The 27318-nt window shown below is 36.5% G+C and overlaps 4 protein-coding genes, 1 long non-coding RNA gene and 1 pseudogene across 7 annotated transcripts; 2 read left to right on the top strand and 4 right to left on the bottom strand.

Annotated features, from left to right (window-relative positions):
• Nucleotides 1-509: 509 nt before the first annotated feature.
• LOC125599969 (leucine-rich repeat receptor protein kinase HPCA1-like) lies at nucleotides 510-5644 on the bottom strand. Its single transcript, XM_048772965.1, has 18 exons — nucleotides 5411-5644; nucleotides 5201-5324; nucleotides 5056-5127; nucleotides 4900-4974; nucleotides 4755-4826; nucleotides 4519-4680; nucleotides 4360-4434; nucleotides 4017-4088; nucleotides 3854-3925; nucleotides 3697-3765; nucleotides 3549-3623; nucleotides 3401-3472; nucleotides 3201-3335; nucleotides 2650-3125; nucleotides 2425-2577; nucleotides 1814-2173; nucleotides 1506-1741; nucleotides 510-1007 (listed from the first exon to the last, which is right to left on the bottom strand). Exons 1-18 carry the CDS (start codon nucleotides 5520-5522, stop codon nucleotides 510-512), a joined length of 2910 nt encoding a protein of 969 aa, XP_048628922.1. The 5' UTR covers nucleotides 5523-5644.
• An 825-nt stretch (nucleotides 5645-6469) lies between these two features.
• On the bottom strand, nucleotides 6470-8962 carry LOC125574822 (probable protein phosphatase 2C 18). Of its 3 annotated transcripts, none has more exons than XM_048772975.1 (5): nucleotides 8702-8961; nucleotides 8308-8537; nucleotides 7530-7904; nucleotides 7347-7464; nucleotides 6470-7272 (listed from the first exon to the last, which is right to left on the bottom strand). In XM_048772975.1, the coding sequence occupies exons 2-5, from the start codon at nucleotides 8320-8322 to the stop codon at nucleotides 6596-6598; spliced, it is 1185 nt and encodes a 394-aa protein (XP_048628932.1). In that variant the 5' UTR covers nucleotides 8323-8537; nucleotides 8702-8961; the 3' UTR covers nucleotides 6470-6595. The 3 variants fall into 3 exon arrangements, with proteins under 3 accessions (XP_048628932.1, XP_048628933.1, XP_048628931.1); XM_048772976.1 differs by having other exon boundaries at nucleotides 8844-8960; XM_048772974.1 differs by having other exon boundaries at nucleotides 8308-8962.
• A 3352-nt stretch (nucleotides 8963-12314) lies between these two features.
• LOC125599975 lies at nucleotides 12315-15956 on the bottom strand (annotated as a pseudogene).
• Nucleotides 15957-16911: 955 nt separating this feature from the next.
• On the top strand, nucleotides 16912-20605 carry LOC106429700 (pre-mRNA-splicing factor CWC22 homolog). Its single transcript, XM_048772973.1, has 7 exons — nucleotides 16912-18240; nucleotides 18347-18536; nucleotides 18767-18870; nucleotides 18996-19092; nucleotides 19194-19498; nucleotides 19585-19890; nucleotides 20001-20605. The coding sequence occupies exons 1-7, from the start codon at nucleotides 17092-17094 to the stop codon at nucleotides 20349-20351; spliced, it is 2502 nt and encodes an 833-aa protein (XP_048628930.1). The 5' UTR covers nucleotides 16912-17091; the 3' UTR covers nucleotides 20352-20605.
• LOC125599974 lies at nucleotides 18865-19341 on the bottom strand. Its single transcript, XR_007333565.1, has 2 exons — nucleotides 19206-19341; nucleotides 18865-19114 (listed from the first exon to the last, which is right to left on the bottom strand). It is a non-coding gene; the product is annotated as an uncharacterized LOC125599974 (long non-coding RNA).
• A 955-nt stretch (nucleotides 20606-21560) lies between the features above and the next one.
• LOC125599973 (chaperone protein dnaJ 8, chloroplastic-like) lies at nucleotides 21561-22501 on the top strand. Its single transcript, XM_048772972.1, has 3 exons — nucleotides 21561-21921; nucleotides 22003-22071; nucleotides 22158-22501. Exons 1-3 carry the CDS (start codon nucleotides 21715-21717, stop codon nucleotides 22335-22337), a joined length of 456 nt encoding a protein of 151 aa, XP_048628929.1. The 5' UTR covers nucleotides 21561-21714; the 3' UTR covers nucleotides 22338-22501.
• Nucleotides 22502-27318: the final 4817 nt, after the last annotated feature.

Raw genomic sequence — 27318 nt, 5'->3', positions numbered from 1 at the left:
TCGAACGTGTGTTGATTGAAAGTCTTTAACTTGCGAGGAGAAACACTTCTTGCTTTTTATCCCGCTGTTAGGTTCCTGTTTCGGTTAATGGGGCCTAAGAGTTAATGAGCCCAATATAATTTAGCCCAATTAGAATTAGATTATATACTTGTTACAGCAATATATATAATTTCATTTTGTAAAGTAAAAAAACTAAAATTACATATCTAATTTTACTAATGGATTTTCAAAAATATATATTTTAAATATATATTTATACTTTGTGTTCATATTTATATTCATTACAAAAATATATATAATAGAGATTTTTCTTTGGAACCCAATATCTATATAATTATATTGCAAGAATTTGATAAGGATTCAATTCATTAGTAAATATCTTTTTGAAAGAAACTAATGAATACATCAATTTTCATAACTCCGTTTAGTTAGTGCTTAGTTCATTATCTCTTTCCTGCTAAATAAGAATGCAAAGAGATCTTTCCATCATTACTTGGGCTCAACTTTTGTCATAACAGAGTAGCCACCACTATAATCAAAGCTCCTTCTCCATCACGTACTTCTTTCTTCCTCAGATTCTCTCCATACAAAACTTTATCACCACCTTTCACGCCTCCAAAATCTGTCGCCGAAGATGAAGCCGACGCAGAGGAGCTGCTAGTGCTCGCTCCACTGTTCTGTATAATAATCTCAATCTCCTTCACCACTTCACTCATCGTTGGCCTCTCAGCCGCCGTCTCATCAACGCATTTTAAGGCTAACTCCATGTACCGGCCTAGTTCTGGTAGAGCTCCGGCGTCTCTTAACGAACGGTCCATCTTTTCTCTCAGTCCGTAGAACTCCTCGTCGCTTTTGTTCATTACAAGCTTGATCTCTCGGACAATGTACTTGCCTTTCTCTATCGGCTGTTTCGCTGTGATCAGTTCAAGTAACACAACGCCGAAGCTGTACACGTCGCTCTTCTCTGTAAGTTTCTGCGTTGTGTAGTATTCTGGATCCAAATATCCCTGCCATTAATGGATGTGAGAAAACTAATACAGATAAACACGAAAAGGTGGACGACATGACGATGACAATTCAAGAAACACAAGATTATTGTGTTCTATTTGAATGTTCCGCTTAATTCAATAGCATAATTGTCGAGCGTTTAAAAAAAACAAGATTATATGAGTATTCCGCATCCTACAACCACTTGCATGCTTAGATCCTATAAGAGTGACTGAATAGACACCGAGTTGCCAATAGAAACCAAGTCCGAACATATTCAAGGCATATTAATATGTAATTTGTAATAGTATAATTAACCATCATTTAAAAAAACCAAGATTATGAGTATCCCGCATCCTAAAACCACTTGCATGCTTAGATCAAGGGTGACTAAATAGAAATCGAGAAACCGAGTCCAACATATTAAAAGCATATCGATATATAGCTCCTTCAATAATGAAACAGTGATTCATTGATCTGCATCTCATGATACATGACATGAATGAAATAAACCTTACCAATGTGCCTTTGACTTGGGTTGAAACATGGCCTTTGGTGCAGTCAGAAACCAGCTTGGACAAACCAAAGTCAGCAACCTTGGCCGTGAGATTCTCATCCAAAAGAATGTTGGTTGATTTCACGTCCCTGTGTATGATAGGAGGATCCGCCAGTTCGTGGAGGTAAGCTAGTCCTCTTGCTGATCCCAGAGCCACTCTCAGCCTCCGTTTCCAGTCCAGAGCAATACCAGATCTCCCTATAAACAATGCACAAGGAGTTAAAATGTATCTGAATATTTGAGCAGCTAAAGACCAGACTGTGCAAGTACCTGTTAAGCTGTCTTTCAGTGATCCGTTGGACATGAACTCGTACACCAGAATCTGCTCGCCTTGTTCGAAACAAAACCCAACAAGCCCAACTAGGTTCTTGTGATGAACTCTAGAAAGCAACTCAATCTCTGTTTTGAACTCGTGACCTCCTTGTGTTGATCCTTGCTGTGCTCTTTTTATAGCCACCATCTGTCCATCTGAGAGCATTCCTTTATACACCTTTCCATAACCTCCAGAACCCAACTCACTGCTCATGGAGAAGTTGTTGGTGATCTTCTTAAGTTCTTCATAGGAGAACCATCTAGCCCCTTTCAGCTGCGGCGCGCCACCACTGTCTTTCCCACTTGATGCCCATGAAACTGAGATACAACCACTGTTTGTCTTAGCTAATCAAAACATTTATTGTAAAACATAAATTTTCAATTTTAAAAGTGAATGTAAGTTAGTATATAATTTCTTCTTCTTCTAGTGGACGTTCCCTCTATTAGAAGTGTTCCAGAAATGTCTGCAATCGAGTAAATAGCTCTACGAACTTGCTCATACTCTGAAGGCACTAAAAGCTTATATTGTTTCTTCAAATAATGCAATTTCTATATAACATTTGACTTACCAAACGGTCTACTCAAACCGATAGCTTGCTCTGCACGTCTCTTCTGCCAAAATGCGTATATTCCTAGGGCAACAAGGCACAAGACCAAAGCGCTGCAACCAGTTATTATCCCTGTGACCATCCTAGAGCTCAAGGAACGTCCGTTACCGTCAGCTGCATAAAGTTTCAGGACTGTTAGAGCCCAGTTATAACTAAGGTTATAAAAAAAATTTATGTACATGTTACCTGGGAAAGTGTAGGGAGATGCAATGAAATAGTAAGGTCCAAACAGTGGAGGAGGTTTATAAGTTTGATTACTCAAGTCAAATCCAATTCTCTGTACTTCACTTCTGTTGAAATACTTCCCCGTAGATGGGAAAAGTTCCAGCTGTATCTGGAGATAATCATCATTGTTGAAGAAAGGGTTTTGTAGAGAGACTGATCCTGGAGTGAGTCCTAGCTTCACCCACAAGCTCATCTCTAGTGAATGGTACGTGTTTGCATTGGTAAGGTCTCTGAACATAGGCCCTCGGAAGTAGAGTGTGCCTTCATAAGGGTAGGCGCATTCACAGCTCTGAGGGCTAACCTTTTGGTCTAATGGACAAGATTTTCCTCCACAGTTAGCAAGACTGGTCGAGTATATACGTTTGGCTTGTTTCTGCTGAATCTGGCAGTAGTTTGTGTTGGAGAGAGCTGTTGTGCATACAGGGTTTCCTACGAGTCTACAACAAAGAGAGCTTCGTTAATAAGTTGCTAGAGAAAGTTTTAGTTGCTAGTTAGTTAAAGAAGAGTTTTACATTAATGTATTGGTGTATCCAGAGCTCAGTGTTACAGAGGAAATGTCATTATCTTGCAGATCAACGAGTTGTAGCTCTGGACCTACTGTGTCTCCTAAGCTCAGTGTTCCGTTGAATGCATTCTTTCTCAGTTTCCTGTACAAATCAAAATCAGATTTGGGATGATATTTAAAGCTGTTGTTAACTTGATGGAGACTTACACTTGCTGAAGCTGTGGGTAGCCAAAGAGCTTATTAGGCAGTGGTCCGTGAAGAGACCCATATTCCATCACCCTAAATCCACAAAAAGAAGGTATATTTACATATTTCCTCATGAGCGGTTTGTAAACTGTAGCAGAGAAGCACTTACAGTGTAGTTAATGAAGGTAAGGTTGAGAACCAGAGAGGAGGCTCTGATGGATCAAATGAGTTATTGCTCAGGTCTCTGTAACATATATCACATTTTTTGTCACAAAAGTGTAGCAGACAAAGGAGGTTTCTGGTGCTGATTAACTTACACATAGTTCAGAGATTTCATGTCTGATAAATCTGGTAAAGATCCTACCAGTTTGTTGTGGGCTAAGTTCCTGAGAGACCACAAGTAAAGATGTATTCTCTCATTAGCTAGGCCTAAAATGATCAATCTGCAAATATTACAAGTTGATTTACACTCACAGTTCAATGATGTTTGTGAGATTACTAAGATTCTCTGGGACTTTTCCGGTCAGAGTGTTTCTGTCAAGCCGCCTGATACAATCCAAGAGAGTGAGATAGTCCTTTTAAAGAGAAGTAGGGAAGAACTATGAAGCTAAGGACATGGAGATGTTATGTTACTCACAGAACCTCTAGTGTCTGAACAAGTCCCAAAGTGGAAGGTATGCTCCCTGTGAATTGATTTCCATCAAATAATCTGACATTTGAAACAAACCATTAGTAACCTTAAATCTCGTGTTAGATTAAATAAGCAATCTAAGTCCCACATCAAGTATTAGACTAAATAAAACATAATACATAAGACTAAAGAAAACCAAATTTATAAGTCTGGTCCAACTCCAGTTAGTATGAGAGCTCTTGAGAAGCAACCGATCCAATAACAAATTCGTGATGGTTTAGGCCTAAAGCGGACAATATTTTACTATAAGCTAGAGATTGAACATTTGGTAAAATACTATTTGACTTACACATGGATCAATATCATCTCAGAGCTGAAGAGTTTTGGTGGAATAGTGCCTGAGAGCTGATTCTTGTTGAAGTGACTGCATTTTTAAGCATTTGCATCAGATGAAGCTGAAGACATACACGGACAGAAGATGTCTTGTAATTAAAAAAAAAATACTCACAAGTGTTTGGCTTTTAAGAGAAGATCAAGACCAGGACTAGAGCCTGATGATATTGGAATGGGTCCTGTCAACTGATTATCCGCAAGATCCAACCAATAGACTTTACTGAGGTTTCCTAGAGACGCTGGAATTTTACCAGTGAAATTATTGGAGTTCAAGGCCCTGGAGAACAAATGATGGAACCCATCAGACATTGATTTGATTTCAGGACAAGAAGTATTAGAGGAGCTTCTTACAAGAAGGATAGATCTTTGAGATAACCAATTTCATTAGGGATGCTACCAGTGAAGCCACATCCAGCAAGTATACTGAAGATCCAATAGGACTGTTTGTTAGATAGATACACAACACAAACACAAGGAAGAGCAGCGAGATTCTCACAGAATGTTGAGCTTTTGCAGGTCTCTTAAACGGGAAGTAAGTGAACCTGTGAGTCCTGGATTGAAAGAAAGGTCCCTGAAACAACACAAAGTCTCCACTTCAGGTAAAACAAAAAAACAAATGTTCATGTTTTGTGTTCATCGAAAAGAGACTGACAAGGATCTTAGTTCGGATAGTTCTCCAATGTCTCCACTAAGCCTTCCTTTGAGACCCATTGTTGATAAACCCCTAAACACAAAAGACTTGCTTGCTCAGTACGTTACCAAAATGAAGCAAGCCTAATGTATTAAGCAACACTCACAAAGCAGTGATTCTGGAGTTATTGCAGGAGACACCTTCCCAAGGAGTTCCACAAGGATCATCAGAGCCTCCCCAGCTAGGTGGCGTGTTGTCCCACTGATCCATCAAAGAACGAAGAGCCGCCGCTAATAGATACCAAAACAAAACAAAGATCAAAGAAGCATTACAAATCATTTCCGTTCCATTCAAGGGAAAAGCATGAGAATACTACCATCACGAGGGTCAGTTACTGATGAAACCATCGAGAAGACAGTGAACGAGTAAGTGAGACAGAACAAGAACAACCGGAAAGTAGCCGTCATGGTGGTTGTTGCAGCCACCATTGTTCCTCAAAATACATGAGTTCTTGAGGTTTGATATTTAAGTGAAATTTATGAGAGAACAAATAGTTTAAAGTATCTTCCTTGTGAGACACGATTAATCATTATATCATCAAGAAAGACAAAATGTGTGTGCCAATAGGAACACGAGTGCTACCAAGAAGAGTTGGTTTCATTTGCTTTCAATCAATTTTCCTTTACTTCTAAGTCAATCTAACGGCTGGTATGTCTCTTTTTGTGGAAATACTTTTTAGCTATTAAAACGTTTGAGTGATACATCTTCAAATAAATACAAAATCATTCAGATAACCAATACAAAGATAATCATGTAAGCTTAAGTTACCGTTAAGCTATGTTTTATAATCAAAGCAACCTTCTTCCATCATTATGCTCAGACAAATAAGATAGTGGAACCTACAACTACAAGTGGGTCCTGTCAGCACCAACCATCTCAATATTTGTTAAAATAGTGACAATAAAAACAACTTGTTTTTACAAGCTTTCAATCAACCCAAATACCTTAATTTTGAGAATACAAATTTATTATCTAATATATATAGATGTTTGATATTATTAAATAAAACAGAAATAATCATATAAAATTATTTAAAAGCTTTTATACATTTTGAAGTTAATACACTAGTAAGAACTTCATATGAAAGAATAAAATAATGTGTACTTGCAAATATTTACACCTATTAAGATGTTTTTTCTTAAATATTTTATCAACAAAAGTTGATTTGTTAATGGAAGGCTTAATGTTTTTCTAAAACTCTATTAATCAAGGTCTTAACCATTACTTATTGTGAGACCATGAGTGTTAAAGAAAAGTTATACAAGTCAACAAATAATGCTTTGCTAAAAACATTAAGCATTTTACTACAAAAACTATTAATTTAAATCTTGTTGTTTTGTTGTGAATTAAATATTGTATGATGAACTATCTCACATGTCTAAAATATTAATTGGAAGAAGAAAAAACAAAAGTTGAATATGAAACAAAGAACATGGTGATGATGTGTAGTGTTTGTGTAGGTTTAACTTAGAAGCACACAAGTAAACAAAAAAAAAAGAAGTCACAACCATTTTCTCCAACTAGTTGATCTAAGCTCACCAGAGAAGAACCTTGGAATGCTCAATAAACTATTAACCCTAGTCAACCCTTCCAAAGCAGACCACTCTTCATCATCCTGTGCAACCGATATACATTCAGCAAGTGTCATTGTCATCATCTTTGACTCAATCCCACAACTCTTAGAGATACTTTCCTCTTTAACTGGAACAATCTCCTCCTCCTTGTTACTGATACTGACACTCTCTACAGAGTCTTCATTGTGTGAATCCTTTACTACATTGCTTGAATCTTGTAGAAAGAGGCAGACTACAGTACAGTCATCGTTCTTTGAAGTTGGATACTTGATTCTCCATGATCTAACCGCTGTGTCCACCAAAGCTCTAGCTGCTGTGCTTCGACTAGGAGCAGAAGCAACAATGTCCACAGCCTCTTTGTTAGATAACACATCCCATACACCGTCGCTAGCAAGAATGATGAACTGGTCTTCTTCTGTAAGGTGCCGGTAGTTGATGTCTGGAACTGAGATAAGACCGTAATCTTTGAGACAGAAGTCACCAAAAGCTCGAGCCATTGCTAAACCAGGTGAGTTGCTGTTTGGTAACCATACACGAGCTACCTCTGGCTCATCTTGCAACGCAAAGACTCTGCCTTTACATTTTTGGATTCTCGCTGATTCACCTGAAAGAGTACATAGAAAGAAAACGTTACTAAATTGGCTTCTCAATCTTTAGAGTTTTAAATATGTAACATACTTGGCAGGTCTGGTTTTAAGTCTACGGTTAGTTGTACAGCGACCAAAGCATTGTCTTTGTCTCTTGTGGCAAGAACAGCTCTCGAGTCACCGATGTTTCCGACCACCAAGTCCTCACCCTAAAAAGCAGTCATTATTGAACAATAAAAGCGATGATATTAGAAGAAAGAGTCTAAGCTAGTACCTGCTTGATCAAAGTGACAGAAGTGGTTCCACTGCAGAAACAATCAATAGTAGGATGCATTTTAAGCTCTTTATCTATCTGCTGACAAGACTTGAGCAAGGCGTGTTTAAGAGGCAGATACATCTCTGGAAGTTGTTCACCGTTTGGAATTAACTCACACCATTGCTCATCCATAGTAGTAATAACAGACTCGCTTCTCTGCCCTTCTTCTTCCTCATTCACTAAGCCGCTTTGTTCTGACTCTGATGCTAATTTCAACTGTGTTGAGAGTGTGGAGGGCAATGTGTCTCTGACTTTCTTGGCAACCATATGACCAAATGGTCCGTGTCCATCAAATACACCACAAAACACTGTATCGTCTCTCGAACAAAAGTTCTGCATTTTGGAAGTAGTTTTCATAAGTTATATAATTGTCTTTTTATCTAAATATAACACTAAAAGAAGTAATAAGATAGATACAAGAAACTAGTGGTCCCTTCACAATTATGTGGAAACAGGTCAAAGACAGCACAAGAAGAACACAAAGACACCTCATTTTCAAAGCTCTAAGCTCTGTGATGGTCCCAAAAAAAAACAAAAAAAGACATGCAACATTCCAAGTTTCTCTCACTAGCAACAACAAAAAATAAAGCAACAATGTCCATTTGATCTCCAACAAGTAGCTTCACTCAAACATTGAACAAACCTTTCTTTCGAGTAGTGATCAATTCCTAGTAAATGGGTTGCAAGAACTAAGTGAAAAGATCAAAACTTTGGAGAGAATATGAAAGAAACAAACCTCAAAAACGAGCATAGCGTCTTGATTGGTTCCTTTCTTGCCTTGTTGTGTGTAAAGACATGCAACTTTACTTGAACCATTTGAAATCAACCGATCCAAAGCCTGTTGAGTCCCTTCGATTTCGCCGCCTCCCTTGTAACCTCTCGGCCGCCGCCACCTTCCGGAGCCTAATATATCATCCTCCGCCGTTGAGGCGGTGGTGCTTGTTTCTCCTGGTTCCTTCCTATCTACTGAATGACACAGACCCATTTTTGAAAATCCAGAGATAAAAAAGCTAGAAGCTTTGATCAACAAGATTGAAATCTAGGAACTTTCTGGGGTTTTGTTGGTATAATCTCCTCGACGAACAAAGGAGCCAAACGAGAAAAATGAAAATCAGAAAAAGAGTTCTTACACAGCTTCAACAACCCATACTTTAGCTTTAAGCTTTAGCTTTAGCTTTAAAACAAAAAAAAAAATCGAATTCTTTTGAATTGAGTTACGATTCCTTTAAACGCAGTGAAACCAATACTAGCAGAGCCCAACGTTTTACTTACTCCACTTCCCCGTTCCAAAGATGAAGTAGTGTAATGCTACAAAGAAAGAAACAATTGTGGGAGAGAGGGAGACGAATGATCATATTCAGACAAGGGTCATTGTTTGGTCCCGCACGTGACCTCTTTTGCTTTTTTAGCTTTTTTTTTTAATAGTGTAACGGTGGGAAAATTAGGTTCTTGGCTGCATCGTACCCTCCATCACCAGAAACTCACCCAATTACGACTTGCCACATGTTGAAATTAGGGTGTCTTGTGTCTGTCTTCTGGCTGTGTGTAATGTTTAGAATTTGAACTTAATAATAATTTATTAGTTTGGCTCCACTAATTAATAATTAGTTGAGTATTAACTAGTAATCAGTCACAATGTCCCTTTCAATCTAAATTCTGAAGCCAGCAAAATTTATAAAAATGAATTTTTGTCCAAAATTATTAATCTAAGTACCCACTTGTCTTTAGACCATACGCATATTTGAAAGCAATGTCTAGTTAATACCTTGACTAGAGGTGTTAATCTGGATTTTAGTTTGGTTTATGTTTAAACTTTTAAATTTTAAGATCTTAAATAAACATCAGAGAGAATATAAAGTTACTATTGAGTTAACTAGGTTTTCAATTTGGCATGAGTTAGGCTAGTATACTCTAAAAACATCACAATATAAATAAATTAGGTGATAATTCGCGTCCTGCGCAGAGTAAATAGATTTCAAAATATTATCACTTTTAATTTGTAGATATAATAAAAATTAAAGACATAGCAAGAAATACTATCTGTTATAAAGTAAGGATTAGACGAAATTTTGTATGTCAATCTAAATTAAATTACGAAATTTTTGTTTAAAAATTGTATATTTGTTTACATAAAATAAATTATAAATATAAAATAAAACGAAACATAAGTAATAGATTAATAAAATATAAAAGAAACAATGTCTTGAATGGTAATCGAAGTAGAGTTAAAGCTAACCATTTGATTGTTTGAGAGAATGTTTTGATATAAGCAAAGTCAATAAGAAAGGTGTGGTGAGTTTTCTGAATTATAGAAAATACTACGAATCCCACGTAAGTGTAAACACTAGAGCGTTAAAAAAGAAGCAATTATGACTGAAAATAGAATTCACGGATTGTGTGTTGGCCTTTGCGACACCGAAGACAAGTCTTAGTTGTCCCATTGAACTGGTGAGAGAGAAAGATGCATTCATTTACACTTACACGCATCCAAAATATTGCATTCATTTATCAAAATCCTAAATCTATTTCATCATATCAAGAAATGCTGCTCAATAAACCCTTCTTGTATACGTATATCATTATGTAACGATGGTTATAAAATAGCTACCATGGTACATATAATACATAGTATTCCTAACAAACCTTAAAAGGACTAAACAATAACACAAGTGATAGTGGAGAGTGATGTACTACTTATGAATGAAATTACAAAACATCTGAAAGCAAACCTTGCTTGTATCTTTTTGCTGGGAATGAATCAAACTTATACATCTTCTTAGGTTTTTTTAGGAAATATCAAACCTATGGAATTTGAACATGGAAGTATGAATTTTGGTGGTCATAGACTCAAATAGTTGAATTGAAAAGATTGAAGGTGAGAAGATTGTAGTTAACTCAAGCTTATTTGGGCGTGTTCGGTTTTGTATTTTTGAAGCTCTTCTTCTGCACAAATGAAACACACAAGTTCTTCTTCCGCACAGGAGAACGTAAACACATATAACAAATATACAGCCCATTAAAAGTCCAATAAAAGCTTCATTACAATTAAAACTCATATTTTTTACTTGGATTACTTCCCAAGATTAATCTCTGTAATGGAATGTAATGCTGAAAGGTTTTTGAAAACATTTTTATGGCTTGAATGTAGAGTGGAACATTAAGTGCCTGTTTGTTTCTCCATCCGGATGAACCATTTGGATGGAGATGAAAGTTTTGTTCGCTTAGGCACTAAAAATGCAATTCATTTCGATGATCACTTTCGGAAATTTAGGCTTTCTTTTAAAGTTTATTCAGCTGATCCAATTTGGACTATTTGGATGGAGATTGTTCATTCAATATGGTATAATGTCTATTATTCTCCTGATGTAAATTATAAATTACAAACATAAACATAATATCATTTTGTCACATACGAAAACTGACAAAACCACAAAAACGCATTTTCCCGCGAACACCTAAAATAATTTTTTTCACGCCAAAACCTTAAAAATGCATTTCCACACAAAATTGCAAAAATATGTTTTTCAGCCAAAATGGCAAAAACGTGTTTTCCCGCAAAAATGTGTTTTCATGCCAAAATCACAATAACGCGATTTCACGCCAAAACCCCAAACACATTTTTTCGCAAAAACACGTTTTCACGCCAAAACCACAAAAACATGTTTTGTTTTCTCGCCGGAACATGTTTTCCCGCCAAAACCGAAAAATGCGTTTTCTCATCAAAATGCATTTCCCGCCAAAACTGCAAAACGCGTATTCTTGTGAAAAATGCAAAACGGGTTTCACGCCAAAATGCATTTTTCTGCGAAAACCGCAAAAATGTGTTTTTCCACCAAAAGCACATTTTCCCGTGAAAACCGCAAAAACATATTTTCCCGCCAAAACGCATTTTCTGCGAAACCCGAAAAATGTGTTTTCATGCCAAAACTACAAAAACATTTTTTTCACGCCAAAAACGCAAAAACGCATTTTCCCGCCAAAATCCTAAAACATGTTTTCTCGCCAAAACCGAAAATTGTCGTTTTTCTGCCAAAACCGAAAAATCTTATTTTTTTTTCTGCCAAAACCGCAAAAAAAAAGTGTTTTCCCACCAAAACCACAAAACGTGTTTCTCGCCAAAACCAAAAATTATATTTTCCTGCCAAAACCAAAAAATCTTGTTTTCCCGCTAAAACCGAAAAATCTCGTTTTCCCGCCAAAACCGCAAAAAATGTTTTTTTCTCGCCAGAACCAAAAATTGCATTTTCCTGGCATAATCGAAAAATCTTGTTTTCCTGTCAAAATAAAAAAAAATCTTGTTTTCCGTCATAACCGAAATTTTTTGTTTTCCGCCAAAACCGAAGTTACAGTCGGTTTATTATTAATATTCTTTTAGTTTGAAACTAAGTTTTTTTAAAACATGTTTATCAATTTTTTGTTTATTAGAAGTTATTGTTTTAGTAAATTTTAACATATGATTAAATTAAGATAATGGTAATTTGGTAATTTGTTTACTAACCTCATTTGGATGGAAATAAAAATAAAGAAACAAACATAAAATTCATTTAGATGATTCATCTAAATGAACCATCTGGATGGACAAACAAACAGTTCCAAAAATCTGAATGGATCATCTGAATAAATCATACAAATGGATCATCTGAATGGAGATGACAGATGGTTAAACGAACAACCTCTAAGAATATTTGTTATCACAAAATTAAACCACATTTTGGTACATCATTGCAGTCTTGTCAGATTCCATCATGACCATGTTCATTGAGGCACCAGCGGTTCAACATCTAACGTAGGCGATAAATCAAAGAGAGATGCTGGAGCAGTCATGTCCACACTCCAAGAATCATCTATGTTTATTTCTATTGGCATTTCTTCTTCTTCTTCCTCTTCTTCGATAGTTACCTCTAAATCTTCAAGTGATGAACGGATTTTCTCAAGGTCACTGGAAACCACTCTCATGCTTGGATGCTTCTTCCCTTTTAGGCTTAAACACCTTCTCGCAAGCTTTGCCAAAGCCAATACTTGTTCCGGTTTGCATTCTTCTTTGATCCGAGAATCAACAATATCAAGAACTCTGTTCTCTTTCATGGCCTCGATGAAATGAGATGCAAGCCCTCTGTTTTCTTCAAGCCGCACAACAGAAAACAGTTTTTCTCTGGTTATAAGCTCAACCAAGACAATCCCAAAACTATAAACATCACTTTTATCAGTGAACTGGCTAGTTTGAAAGTACTCTGGATCCAAATATCCAAAAGTACCAGCAACATGAGTTGTCAAGTGTGTCTGATCTATGCTTATAGATCTCGAAGTACCAAAATCCGACACCTTGGCTCTATACTTCTCATCCAAGAGTATGTTTGTGGTCTTGACATATCTGTGATAGACCGGTGTAGATGCAGCCGAGTGCAAGTAAGCAAGTGCTCCTGCAATTTCCACAGCTATCCGCAAACGCACTTCCCAAGTCATGGTGTAATCATCTGAATCATTGTGTAGCCGTTTGAACAGGTCTCCGTTTGGAATATGCTCATAAACCAATATAGGAACCTCTGTCTCGAGACAACACCCCATGAGTTTCAAGATGTTTCTATGGTTAATCTGCGAGAGAACATGAACCTCATTGATGAACTCCTCAACTTTGTCTTTATCCAAAACTTTAGATCTTTTGACAGCTATGATTCTTCCATCTACCAGCATTCCTTTGTAGACAGTGCCTTGGCCTCCCTGTCCAAGAACCCTGTTCTTGTTGAAGTTATCGGTCGCTTTCTCCAGCTCTTTGGAGCTGAATATCCTAGATGTCTAAACATTACCACCTCCTTCTTCTGTAGTTAGTTGTTGTTTCAACAATAAGCCTCCGTTACGTTTAAAGAACTCCCTCTTTCGGATAATCTTCCTTCTCTTCTTGACGAATTTGATCAATCTCCATATCCCGAGAACCAAGAACAACAGTGCCAAACCTATAACCAGACCTGAACAATGACGAAAACAAAAACATAAAAGATCACTCCTTTTTGCTTTGTTATGTGACTTCAGAATCTAAATTTTTTTAAAAAAAACTCCTTTGGTTCACCTCACAGGCTTGATCTTCTCTATTTTCTTTGGCACACACCTAAACGATCCAGGGACATTAACACAAGTTTGTCCTCCACACCTGCTTTGCCCTAATTCTCCCTCACATTCATCAATGTCTAGGCAACAATTACAAAAATGGCAGAATCAAATCAACAGATCCATAATAAAAATAATTAAACCACATTGAAGTCCAATAAGACGAAGATCTTACCAACACATCCACCCTGAAGATACAGATTCCCTTCGTAACCGTCATTGCAGAAACAGCTACTGTGACCAAACCCAGTTAAATAACTATACTCAGCAAACACAACTTGATTCGCTCGTGTCGTAAGCATCATCACCCGTCAAATTAAAACAACCCACTGGCTTCGCTAATTGAGTAAGTGATGCATCAAAGAACCATTCAAGCCCGATCACAGTAAAACCATTACTAGAAATTTTCTCCAGCTGGATAACATTCGCCGGAGAGTAAGTCTCCTTCGTCAAGAAAGCAACTTTACAAAGAGTTGTGTTACCACCAGCGGAGCTTTCTAAGTCAACGCCGATCACTTGCGGTCTATCCGCCGTGATCATCGCCTGAAAACATCTGTAACCACTGCAGATCTTGTCTAGGCCTAGGCGACTCTCGCAGCTGGATTCACATCCTATGATCTGAGATTCGAGGTCGGTAACCAAAGCTCTGGCTTCCTTTACCGGTGAGGTTTAAAGGAAGAGGCTTTTCGTCTCGTTTAGAACAGCCGGAGGAAGTCACCGGAGATTTGATGTGAAAGACGCCTTGGGTGCTGTCAATTGTTTTTTGAAGTGTGATGCTCATCAATTCTCTGTTGATCTTAGAGAGGAACGGAGTGGAGAGGGAGGTGGTGGTGGTGGTGTTACAGACAACCTTGTACCAGTCGTTGAGATAGCAATGTTTCGGTCCGATACCGAAAGGGAAAGGAATTGAGATTCCTCCACAGAAACTATTACATAGACTTGAAGAAGGGTCAAGGTTTTGAGCTGTTATTAACAGTTTTAGGAGGGAGAGTAGAATACAAAATAAAAGTCTCTCGTTCTTCATTCTTTTGCTTCTTCTTTTGGCTATGTTTTTTGGTTTTTTCATGTCTGTGTTTTGCCTAAATACTGTGCATGAAAGTTGGCAATTATCAAACTGACAAGTAATAAAAAGTTACTCAACGGTGTGAGAACCCATGTGCAGGTGGTTAGGTAAACTCTATTACTAAAAAAACTCAAATCAAATAATTAAAAATACAAATAAACTCCGCATGTTTAATAGATTATGAAATTATTTTATGTATCCGGAAGTGTCTATGGAAACAAACAAGATCAGTGATTACAAATTTAGAGTGTCATTCATCAAAAAAAAGAAGATACATTCACACACACCGACCCTGGACGTAAAAGCAAATGCATTATTAATTTATTATTGAAGGATCTTACCGTGTTTGAAACGTAAAAAAGGCTCAATATCTGACATCGACAAGAGAAACTTCCTAATAGTTCAAAGGCTCACAGATGCTGCAGTCGAAGCTGTTCATGCTTTGACTTCCAAAGGCACATGTAATAATCCAGAGACTCTGATAAAAACAGTTCACAGAGATTTAAATGGCTTTAACTAATAGAGATCGAGAGCAAAGAGAGTGATTTGGTATAATGATCTCTTATTTTCCACGAAAAGGGAATGAATGTTGGTACAAGATATATATATACAATTACTTAACCAACTGAAATCAATTATACCAGCTAATCTACTTAACCGGTTTACTCCTATACATTAATATCCCCCCTCAAGATGGAGATGCATAAATGTTGATCACACCCATCTTGCTCATGTTATTCCGGAATGGAGAAGGATATAATGATTTGGTGAGCATGTCAGCGAGCTGATCTCCCGTACGTACAAACATCGTCTTCACAATCCCCTTCACAAGACACTCTCTAATCTTGTAGCAATCAAATTCCACATGTTTAGTTCTTTCATGGAAAACTGAATTGCTCGCAATGTAGAGTGCAGATGTGTTATCACCATACAAATAAGCTGGAAGAGAGAAGGGTACGCGTAGATACTTCAATACTTGAGTTAGCCATAGAATCTCCTTACATGCCACACACATAGCACGAAACTCAGCTTCTGCAGAACTCAAGGACACTGTATCTTGCTTCTTAGAACGCCATGATACCAACGAATCACCAATAAACATAGCGTATCCTGTGACTGACCTTCTGTCATCAGTACAAGCCCCCCAATCAGAATCCGAGAAACCTCGCAAAGAAAAGTTGGTATCTGTTCCATAAAGCAAGCCTTGACCAATAGACCCCTTCAAATATCTCAAGACTTTGTGAAGTGCAGTAAGATGCACATCACGAGGTTCAGAAGCAAACTGGGAAAGCTTGGACACTGCAAAAGAGATATCTGGCCGGGTTATGGTAAGGTATTGAAGCTTGCCTATGAGCTTTTTGTATTGTTTTCTATCTGCCAAAACCACTCCTTCTTCCTTCGAAAGCTTCTGGTTTGGTTCCATAGGTATTGATGACGGTTTGCAATCAGAGAACCCGGAAGCCGCCAACATATCTAACACATACTTCCTTTGACAGATAGTGATACCTGCAGTCGATCTCGCTACCTCTATGCCAAGAAAGAATTTGGGAGGACCAAGATCTCGCAACTGAAATGCTGAAGCGAGTTGATCAACCAAAACTTGAGCATCTTCTACACGAGTACTAGCGATAATAATATCGTCAACGTATACACTCACCACCACAAACATACCTTCACGCTCTTGAAGAAACAAAGTGTGTTCACCAGGGCATTGATCAAATCCAAGATCCATCAAAGTTGTAGAGAACTTAAGAAACCACTGACGAGATGCCTGCTTTAAGCCACTGACGAGATGCCTGCTTTAAACCATTAACCTGGCTCTGATACCATAATAGAGATCGAGAGCAAAGAGAGTGATTTGGTATAATGATCTCTTATTTTCCACGAAAAGGGAATGAATGTTGGTACAAGATATATATACAATTACTTAACCAACTGAAATCAATTATACCAGCTAATCTACTTAACCGGTTTACTCCTATACATTAATATTAACAATTGACAAGTTTCAAACCAGAAACATAAAGAGGGAGAGAGTTGATCATAAAAAAAAAAAGAGGGAGAGAGAACCTGGTCTTTTTCTTGACTTGCAAGCGATCTCGTGGTAGAGACAGGAAAAATGTACTCATGGGCTCACTTATATTAGTTGGGCCTTGGCCCAATTAGTCTTACCCGACCAAAATCGAAAAGATTTATTTCCCAGACTCTCTCACTTTTGCTCAGGCGATTCAGATCTTGGCGACAACCTCATTAGGGTTCTTATTACAGCTTCTGTTATAATCTGGAAAGGTTCGTACTTTATCTGTGTAACTCGGTGTTGGGTTTGGGTGTTTCTGCAGCTTAGAATTTCAATCTATGGGTAGGCACGATAGTTCCTCCGAGGAAGAGGAGAGAGTGAGAAGAGATAGAAGCCCAGATGAGAGCTCGCGAAGAGATCTAGAGATTGGTGGTGTTGCACATAAGATGAGAGCAGATAGCTCCTCAGATGAGGAATCAGGTAGGCGGTCTAGGAAGAATCGAAGAGAAGTAGACTCTGGTTCTGACGACGATGATAAAGAGAGAGATAGAGGGAAAAGAGTGGAAGTAGATGATGCTACTGTTCGTGAGAAGAGGGCAAGTAAAGAGAGGACTTCTTCTGATGAAGAAGATGAGAACCATCTTTCAAAGGTTACTGGAGATGTTGATGATGATTATGAAAGGAAGAGAAGTCCCAAAGGCAGGGAGAGGCATGATAGAGAGAGGACTCATAGGGGTAGTAGAGTCTTAGCTGATAAGCCTTCTGGTAAAGAAGATGACAGACAAAAGAGCAGGAGAGGTGGGAGAGAAAGCGAGAGGAAACGTAGAGATCATCAAGCATCTGACGACGATGAGGAAGGTGAGATTAGGAACAGGAGAAGAGGGAGAGAGAGGACTGATAGAGGTAACGAAGGTCTCTTAAAGAGAGATCGGAGGGAGAGAGACTGGTCTGATAGGCATCGGAGGGACGATGGAGGTAGAGATGAAAAGGAGAGGCGACACAGTGACAGATATAGCGATAGCCAAACAGACAAGTTGAGAAAGGAAGAGAAGAGTGAAGCTGCAAAGCCCAAGCTGCCAGAGCTCAACCCATCTGATAGCAATGCTATTGCTTTGGGAAAATCTGGCGGAGTTTATATCCCTCCGTTCAAGCTAGCACGCATGATGAAGGAGGTGGAAGATAAGAGCAGTGTAGAGTATCAGCGTCTAACATGGGACGCTCTCCGTAAAAGTATTAACGGGCTGGTCAATAAAGTCAATGCAAGTAACATCAAGAACATAATCCCTGAACTGTTTGCTGAGAACCTCATCAGAGGAAGGGGACTTTTCTGCCGTTCATGTATGAAGTCTCAAATGGCGTCTCCTGGATTCACTGACGTCTTTGCAGCTCTAGTCGCTGTTATCAACGCCAAGTTCCCTGAAGTTGCTGAACTTCTATTGAAAAGGGTCGTTTTGCAGCTAAAGAGAGCTTATAAGCGTAATGACAAGGTTTGTCTTTTTCTTGTAATGAATTTTGATTCTATGTCTTATTAATGCATTTTCATTTATATATGTCTTATTTATGCATTTGTGTGTTCCGTTTTCGTTTCACCAGCCTCAATTGCTAGCTGCTGTTAAGTTTATAGCACATCTAGTGAACCAGCAAGTGGCTGAGGAAATCATTGCACTTGAATTAGTCACTGTACTTCTGGAAAACCCGACTGATGACAGTGTGGAGGTGGCTGTTGGTTTCGTTACAGAGTGTGGTGCGATGCTTCAGGACGTTACACCAAAAGGATTGCATGGTAATAATTCTTTTCAACCTCTCCTTCTGTTATATTGAGAAAATTAGACTACTTGTTTGGCATATGCTGCTATGATAATCTAGTTCATCTCTTGTTGAAAGATAACGTTGGTTGTGTATGTAAACGATTCACTTCACGCATTAAGCCGTGTTAACATGGCACGCATGTTCTTTTTTGCCTCAGGTTTTCATTTTATTAGTTTTTCTAAGCTCTTCCAATTGCTAACACAGGGATTTTTGAGCGGTTTCGTGGTATACTGCACGAGGGAGAGATAGATAAGAGAGTTCAGTATTTGATTGAAGGACTCTTTGCTATTAGGAAAGCGAAGTTTCAGGTAAAGATTATAGAACTTGCTTGAATTTTATTCTGAGATTATCAGGTTGTTGCAGAGATGGAACCATGCTTTGTTTTCACTGATGGCATATTGCTCATAAAATTGTGTGAATGATTTACTTTCAGGGACATCCTGCTGTTCGTCCTGAGCTGGATCTTGTGGAAGAAAAATATTCGCATGATATATCTATTGATGACGAAATAAATCCTGAAACCTCTCTTGGTAAGCTTGGTAACACATGGTTCTGTAGAGATAGATTACTTTTTAGTGTTAGTAAAACTCTTCTTAACTTTAGAACTCTCTGATTTTTCTTCTGTTTGCAGATGTTTTCAAACCTGATCCTGACTTCCTTGAGAACGAAAAGAAGTACGAGGTCCTGAAGAAGGAATTACTCGGTGAGGATGAGTCTGACGATGAAGATGGATCTGATGCTAGTTCAGAGGATAACGATGATGAGGAAGATGATTCTGATGAAGAAGAAGATGAAGAACAAATGAGAATAAGAGACGAGACAGAGACCAATCTTGTTAATCTTAGGAGGACAATATACCTGACCATTATGTCTAGCGTTGATTTTGAGGAAGCAGGTCACAAGTTACTTAAAATTAAACTTGAGCCAGGCCAAGAGGTAAGCACCCCTTCCAAATCTAAAGTTTGTAATTTACTGGTAGTAGTCAAGGCTTGTAACATTCTTTATCCAATTCAATGTTGCAGATGGAGCTATGCATAATGCTCCTGGAATGTTGCTCTCAGGAGAGAACGTACCTGCGTTACTACGGTTTGTTGGGTCAGCGTTTCTGTATGATCAACAAGATTCATCAAGAGAATTTTGAGAAATGTTTTGTTCAGCAGTACTCAATGATCCACCGGCTTGAGACGAACAAGCTGCGTAATGTGGCTAAGTTTTTCGCCCATTTACTGGGCACAGATGCACTCCCCTGGCATGTGCTTGCCTACATTCGCTTAACTGAGGAGGACACAACTTCGTCGTCCCGTATCTTCATTAAGATCCTTTTTCAGGTAACTTGAATCAATCAGCAACACATTCCATGGAACTCATTTTACCATTTTAGAGCTGTTTTGTCTCATTGGTTGTGTTGATTTGGTTACTACTTTGCATTTGATTGCAGGAATTGTCAGAACACTTGGGGATTAGGCTGCTTAATGAGAGGCTTCAGGATCCAACAATGCAGGAGTCACTTGAATCCATCTTTCCTAAAGATAATCCAAAGAACACGAGGTTTGCAATCAACTTCTTCACCTCCATTGGTCTTGGAGGCATCACGGAGAATCTGAGAGAGTACCTGAAGAACATGCCACGGCTCATCATGCAACAACAGAAGCAAGTTGCAGAATCAACATCATCGTCTGGATCCGACAGTTCTGGTTCTGAGTCAGATTCATCGACTTCTTCTTCTTCTTCTTCTTCTAGTTCGGATGAAAGCGACAGAGAGAAGAGGAAGCGAAGAAGAAGATCTTGAGAGAGTCTGTTTTCTTTGTCAATTTTCAACGAAAAAATCTTCAAGTTCTTGTGTTGGTTATTGAATCTTGAATTTACATGAGCAGTCATTTAGCTTCTGTTATTTTGCAGAAGCTGATGAACAAAGAGACTATAGACTATAAGCTAAGACGATCAAGATTGTGAACAGAAATGTTTTCTTTGTTACTATGATTGTCTTCCAAGTTTAAAATATCTCTTTTCAATAAAATTTGATCTTTATTTTTTTTTAGCTAAGATGATTGCGACATATGAAATGTAAAAAAAAATGTATTTGTGAAACAATTTCCTTTTCTAAAACATATATCTTTTCAAGATGGAGGGAGTAGTACTTTTAAGCTTTTTTTTAGAAAAAAAATGTACTATCTATTGAATTAAATCGTAAAAAATATATGTGATCCACAAAAATATGTAAAATTTGTGTTGAGTGTATTGAAGAGAATCATGAGATATTTTGAATAGTGAAAAGTATCAAATTGCGAAAGAATCATTCTTGTATTTTTGTTCAACAAATTGTTTTGGATAAGAACGCAAAAATATCAGTCTTTTTTTTTCTTACAAAATATCAATATCATCATCTTTAAAAAAGAAAAGAAAATGTGGTTTATGGATCCGATTGGTAATGGCTGTAGCTTTAAATATTTTGCTGTAGAAAAAAATCTGTAGACTTTTTGCTGTGGCTTTAGATTTTATTGCTGTAGAATTTTATTGAAGCACTAAAAAATTGCTTTGGATATTTGGCTCTGCAGAGCACTTGTACAGCTGTAGGATATTTTAAGAGATGTGGTTTCAAAAAAAAATTTAAAGCTTGATTGCTCTGAATTTGGTACTGTGGAAATAAATAGGGCTGTGGACAGCACCTACAGCAACTACCAATCACCCCCTATATCTCAAAGTTAATACTGCTGTGAGAAGCTTTAGGGATCGCGTAGTGACCATGGTTTTTAGATTAGCTAAAGAGACCAGATTGGTAGTCTACAACCCACAGTATCTAAAACATAATTAGGAAATAGCTAATAAATTGATCTTGCTTACGTCTTAAAATACACCAAACTTTTTAAAATAAAATAAAAAACTTGTAAATATAATAGTAACAAAAAAGTAGGAATAGATAAGATTATAATAAAAATAGTAAAAAGCCTTTGGAAATGGATAAGGACACGTAGGTAGAGATGACAAAAGAGACCAAGTCACCGTTTCCCTCTTCGTGTCTGTGTATATATAATCCCGCTCTATCCAATCCATTTACTTAAATATCACAAATCCATTTAACTCTTAAATCTCAAAAAAATTCTTTATTTCTGTAAATCACATTACATTCAGTTTGATTCTGTCTTGTTCAAAACATGACTATTGCTTTAACCATTGGAGGAAACGTGTTCTCGGGTCTATCCGGATCAAAGTCCAGCATAAGAAAGAACGCGAAGATGCTAAACAGAACAAGAGTCGTTTGTTCTTCATCTTCTATAATGGATCCTTATAAGACCCTTAAGATCCGACCCGATTCATCCGAATACGAGGTCAAGCAAGCTTTCAGACAACTCGCCAAAAAGGTTTGACCATTTTTTTAATGCTAAATTTAGTTAATTGGGTTTCTCAAAGTTGATATCTTCTTGTTGTCGGTGATGTTGCAGTATCATCCTGATGTTTGTAGAGGAAACAACTGTGGGGTACAGTTTCAAACAATCAACGAAGCTTACAATGTAAGAGGGTGTCTTTATGAAAACATCTTAACAATCATACTGTTTGATCGTTAATCTTCTTCTTTTTTTTTTATGTATTTTTGAAGATTGTGTTGAAGCAAATAAAGAATCAGATGGAGGGAACAGAGGAGTTTCAGCCGTTCGATGTATATGACGAGGGGTTCAACGGAATGAATGATCCAGATTGCGACACGTGGGAGGAATGGATGGGATGGGAAGGTGCAGGAACCAGAGACTACTCTTCTCACGTCAATCCTTACGCTTGAAGTAATGATCCGAATTGCACATAAATAACAGCCGAGACTGAAATGGAACAATGTAAATATAGGTGTTGTCCATGGGACTTAAAAATGTGAATAAACGAGTAATTTCTCCAATCATGTGAATCTCAAACGTGAATCTGCAAGTAATAATACCATTAGACTTCTAATGTTTCTGTCTCGACTTTAAAAACCGTCAAGGGTGAAGTTCTATTATTTCTGTAAAATCAAATGTTAGACCAAATCATCAATTCTTTTCAACTGCTTCTTTATACTATTTTATAATATTAAAAAATCTGAACAACTCAAAAATCTTGTTAAGAAGTCGTTTTGGTTTTTCTTTTACAAATTTCTTCGAACTTTTAATCCATGGAGAATACACGGGAAAACGGCTTATTTATGCCTGAATTAGGAGTCACTGAGAAAATAAATACTTCAACTTCTACTACATGCCAAAACATACATTGATTAATCAAAAATTTGAAATTCGTGTTTGAACTAGGGATCGTTGAAAAATACTTACCTCAACTCTTATTGCATACTAAAACATGCCTTAACTAATCAAAAATTTTAAATTTATACTCAATCTTTAGAAGACAATTATCGCAATTTTGACTTAAACTCTGTTAATTAATTATTAATGACTAACTAGATTTTGATCCGCGCAGACGCGCGGGTGTATATTTTGAAAAATATGTTGATATTTGTTTTTCATGTAATTATTAGGATTTGGAAAAATGAATCCGAGGAACATAACCGATACCGATCCAAAGATATAGTACCAAACCCAAACATAAATTGATTAAATATTCTAATTATTCAAAATTTTGTTATTTAGAGAACCGAATCTGATCCGAACCGAAGTATTTAGGTATCCGAATTTATCTAAAAATAGATTTATATACTTATATATATTAATTATTTTTAGATTTAACATATATAAAACATCAAAAAAATTTTAGGGAATTAGATTGACCTATTTTGGTATATTTTAAAAGTGGCCTAGATAACTTTCAATTTTTTAAAAAAACATAAGCCCATTACTTTTTTTCTTAATACTACTACCCTTGTTTTCAAACAAAAATATTTTTTTTAAAATACTGCAATCCATGTTTCCAAACACTCCAAATTTTTAAAAGTCCTATTCAAGTCTCCAAACACTCCAATTTTGTACTTGAGTTTTAATAAGATAGACTAGGATACTTAATTGGCTAATGAGTTAGGACCATTATCTCTACGATGTCGTTTGTTCTGTATTTTGTCTCTTCATTCTGTTTTATCGGAATCCTTCACTTTGTCGCATAAGAAAAAAGAAAGAAACGGAGATAAAAACACAAGACAGACGACATCGTATTCATATTGATAATAACCCATTGTTTTAAGGTTTTGGCCCAACTATTATCAGATTTGACTTATTCAAATTTGATTTTCGATTAGGCCCAATTATTATTCATCTGACTCATTAGCCAATTAAGTATATATCATAGTCAACGTCGTTAACAATTAATTAACAGAATTTAAATCAAAATTAGGATTAGCGTTGACTTCTAAAGACTTGGTATAAATTTTAAATTTTCGATTAATTAAGGTATGGTTTGGCATGCAATAAGAGTTGGGGTATGTATTTTTTTTATCAACCCCTAGTTCAAACATGAATTTCAAATCTTTTTATTAGTTAAGTTATGTTTTGGCATGCAGTAAAAGTTGAGGTATGTATTTTTTTCAGCGACCCTTAGTTCAGGCATGAATAAACCATTTTCCCGAAAATGCTCTGCTGCTGCAGTACCTGAAGACATTCAAAGATCAAACATCATTTCATTTGTTTTAGTCGATTAGTAGTAGCAAGGCCGGTCCTCGACTAAAGTTCATAAAGTAAGGGCTTTAGACACCAACTTTTGTATATATCTAAGGGGCGGCAACTTATGTAGCAAGATCACTATATCTTAGTGGTTTATGTTCTTTTCATTGTGGTCTATAGGTTGTGAGCTTCCGTTTTTACCATCTTTTTTTTTATTCCTTTTCTTTTCCTTTAGAATTTTGGAGAAAATAACAATTAAAATTGCCCCATTCAATACTTACCTTTTCTAACAAATTTGTCTATTATATCACAAATATATTATTAAATAAACCATTTAATTAGGCAAATTTTAGTTATATCTTCACTATAAATGTTATTCTTGCGGTTTTTGTTTTTTATTCTATTTTTTTAATAAAATAGCTTTGTAAACAAGATAATAATTATAAAAAGGATTTAAGTTATCAGTTGCTCAATTTCAACATTTTAGTTTGTATTTTTAATCGGTCTTCACCTGAACTAATGTGATTCTTAATATCACATGTAACTCTTTTGCTCTATTTATTTGCTTTTCTTTAAAAGTTTTTATAATTTTCTAGGAATTTATCAAACCTACACAAACAAATTATCATAAATTCGGTTCTAATCCGTGAGACAATCCACAAAGGAAAAATGATGTTGATGTTAATGAATTTTTATCAGATGTTGTCATATTATTCAATTAATGTTTTAATAGAAAATGTAACAAAAATAAGATTGATAACCAACTAAATGGATTGTCAATGATATTAGTAGAACCAGTATGGCTTAAATATTGTAGTTATTTCAAAATTCATCAATAAAATTTATATTTCGTGAATAATGTGATTTTATCTCTTTGTATTTTATTTTATTTTTGTTAACAATTTAGGATTTAATAGTATATTGCAGTATTTTGAATATATGCTTAAACATGCAATAAAAAAATTTATTTTTATATCTAAGGGCATAATTTTCTTGTCCGCTTTCGGCTCTACATAGGTCCGGACGGGCACTGAGTAGTAGTAAGAAAGTTCCACCTGCTGCCAGAGTCTGTACTGTAGCATCAAGAAGTGTGATTTACGGGCTGTTCGTTTCACCATTTGTCATCTCCATCCAAATGATTCATTTGTATGATCTATTCAGATGATCCATACACATTTTTGTGATTGTTTGTTTGTACATCAACATGGCTCATCTAGATGAATCATCTAAATGGATCTTATGTTTGTTTCTTTATTTTCATTTTCATTCAAATGAGTTTAGTAAACAAATTACCAAAATACCATTGTGTTGGTTTAATCATATGTTTGATATTAACTTTAACTATATTACATTTAATTATTTAGTTTAATATATTTACATTAGAATTATTTCAAAATTAACGATTTTTTTTTTGCGGTTTGAACGGGAAATTTTTTTTTGGTTTTAGCGAAAAAACACATTTTTCGGTTTCGGCGGAAAAACAAGATTTTTTGGATCTGCCGGAAAAAAGATATTTTTCAGTTTTGGCGGGAAAATACAAATTTTCGGTTTTGGCGAGAAAAGATGTTTTTGCAGTTTTGGCGGAAAAGACGTTTTTGGCGGGAAAATGTGTTTTTTTGCGGTTTTGGAGGGAAACACGTTTTTGCGATTTTTGCGGGAAAACTAAATTTTTCAGTTTTAGCGAGAAAACAAGATTTTTCGTTATTGGCGGGAAAACGCGTTTTGCGGTTTAGGCGGAAAAACGCATTTTTGGCGGGAAAATGTGTTTTTGCTGTTTTGGCGAGAAAACACGTTTTTGCTGTTTTGGCGAGAAAACGCGTTTTTGCTGTTTTGGCGAGAAAACGCGTTTTTGCTGTTTTGGCGAGAAAACGCGTTTTTGCCGTTTTGGCAGGAAAACACGTTTTTGCGGTTTTGACGAGAAAATACGTTTTTGACGGGAACGCGTTTTTGCGGTTTTGGCGGAAAAACATGTTTTAGCGGGAAAACACATTTTTTGCGGTTTTGGCAGGAAAACACGTTTTTCGCGGAAAAACACGTTTTTTTGCGTTTTTTGCGGTTTTCACGGGAAAACGAGATTTTTTGGTTTTGGCGAGAAAACGAGATTTTTTTGGTTTTGGCGGGAAAACGAAATTTTTCGGTTTTGGCGGGAAAACGAGATTTTCGGTTTTAGCGGGAAAACACGTTTTTTTGTTTTGGCGGAAAAATACGTTTTTGCAATTTTGGCGGGAAAATGTGTTTTGTATTTTGGCGGAAAAATGTGTTTTGTGGTGTTAGCGTGAAAACATGTTTTTTTTGTGATTTTGGCATGAAAACACATTTTTCGGTTTTCGCGGAAAAACACGTTTTTGCAATTTTGACTAGAAATTTCATTTTTGGAGTTTTGGCGTGAAAAAATAGTTTTTAGGTTTTCGCGGGAAAACGTGTTTTTTGTAGTTTTGTTAGTTTTCGTATGTAACAAAAATGATATTATTTTTAGGTTTGTAATTTATGAATTACATTAGGGGCATAATAGACCTTATACTATTTTGAATGAACCATCTATTTTGAATGAATTACATTAGGGGCATAATAGACATTATACTATTTTGAATGAATTACATTAGGGGCATAATATACATTATACTATTTTGGATGAAGATGAGAGTTTTGTTTGTTTAGGTACTAAAAGTGCAATTCATTCAGACGGATCATAGATGACTTTTGGAAATTTAGGTTTAATTCTAAAGTCCATTCAGCTGAACCAATCTAGATCATTTGAATGGACTTTAGAATTAAACCTAAATTTCCAAAAGTCATCTATGATCCGTCTGAATGAATTGCACTTTTAGTACCTAAACAAACAAAACTCTCATCTTCATCCAAATGACTCATCCAGGTAAGAACAAACGGGCCCTTAATTGCTTTCTCTAATGCCATGCAAGGCTCTTTCCCACGCGTTATTCCTTGCTCAGATGTATGTTTCAATGTCTTTCTCTTGCTTCGTACGGCTCATCGTCATCCACCGACTCTTTTTAAAGAAATAAATTGCACGTCGGCATCTCAATCTAAAACCATTCAATACTCTGTATTAATTACTTTTGTGTCGTCACGCTTAATTAAATGGAAAACATTAGTTACCTACCTAACTTTTCTAGTGGTTAATATTGTTATAGCAAGTATTAATGTGAGTTCGGTACATTTTAAGTCTAA

The sequence above is a fragment of the Brassica napus genome, unplaced genomic scaffold, assembly GCF_020379485.1.
Source record: "Brassica napus cultivar Da-Ae unplaced genomic scaffold, Da-Ae ScsIHWf_2078;HRSCAF=2729, whole genome shotgun sequence".
Classification (NCBI taxonomy): Eukaryota; Viridiplantae; Streptophyta; class Magnoliopsida; order Brassicales; family Brassicaceae; genus Brassica; species Brassica napus.
Note: the sequence above shows the minus strand (reverse complement) of the source record. Positions and strands in the feature narration are given on the sequence as shown.

What these genes read in the sequence shown, in the direction of transcription:
- LOC125599969 (XM_048772965.1), bottom strand. Translation starts at nt 5,522, where the DNA reads ATGGTGGCTGCAACAACCACCATGACGGCTACTTTCCGGTTGTTCTTG. An exon ending in GAGATGATATTGATCCATGT is followed by an intron (nt 4,089 to 4,359) that starts GTAAGTCAAATA and finishes TTCAAATGTCAG; the next exon opens with ATTATTTGATGGAAATCAAT. An exon ending in ATCTCCCTACACTTTCCCAG is followed by an intron (nt 2,578 to 2,649) that starts GTAACATGTACA and finishes AACTTTATGCAG; the next exon opens with CTGACGGTAACGGACGTTCC.
- LOC125574822 (XM_048772974.1), bottom strand. Translation starts at nt 8,556, where the DNA reads ATGGGTCTGTGTCATTCAGTAGATAGGAAGGAACCAGGAGAAACAAGC. An exon ending in ACGCTATGCTCGTTTTTGAG is followed by an intron (nt 7,905 to 8,307) that starts GTTTGTTTCTTT and finishes TCCAAAATGCAG; the next exon opens with AACTTTTGTTCGAGAGACGA. An exon ending in CTTAAAACCAGACCTGCCAA is followed by an intron (nt 7,273 to 7,346) that starts GTATGTTACATA and finishes GTACTCTTTCAG; the next exon opens with GTGAATCAGCGAGAATCCAA.
- LOC106429700 (XM_048772973.1), top strand. Translation starts at nt 17,092, where the DNA reads ATGGGTAGGCACGATAGTTCCTCCGAGGAAGAGGAGAGAGTGAGAAGA. An exon ending in CTTATAAGCGTAATGACAAG is followed by an intron (nt 18,241 to 18,346) that starts GTTTGTCTTTTT and finishes TCGTTTCACCAG; the next exon opens with CCTCAATTGCTAGCTGCTGT. An exon ending in AACTTGAGCCAGGCCAAGAG is followed by an intron (nt 19,499 to 19,584) that starts GTAAGCACCCCT and finishes TCAATGTTGCAG; the next exon opens with ATGGAGCTATGCATAATGCT.
- LOC125599973 (XM_048772972.1), top strand. Translation starts at nt 21,715, where the DNA reads ATGACTATTGCTTTAACCATTGGAGGAAACGTGTTCTCGGGTCTATCC. An exon ending in TCAGACAACTCGCCAAAAAG is followed by an intron (nt 21,922 to 22,002) that starts GTTTGACCATTT and finishes GTGATGTTGCAG; the next exon opens with TATCATCCTGATGTTTGTAG. An exon ending in CAATCAACGAAGCTTACAAT is followed by an intron (nt 22,072 to 22,157) that starts GTAAGAGGGTGT and finishes GTATTTTTGAAG; the next exon opens with ATTGTGTTGAAGCAAATAAA.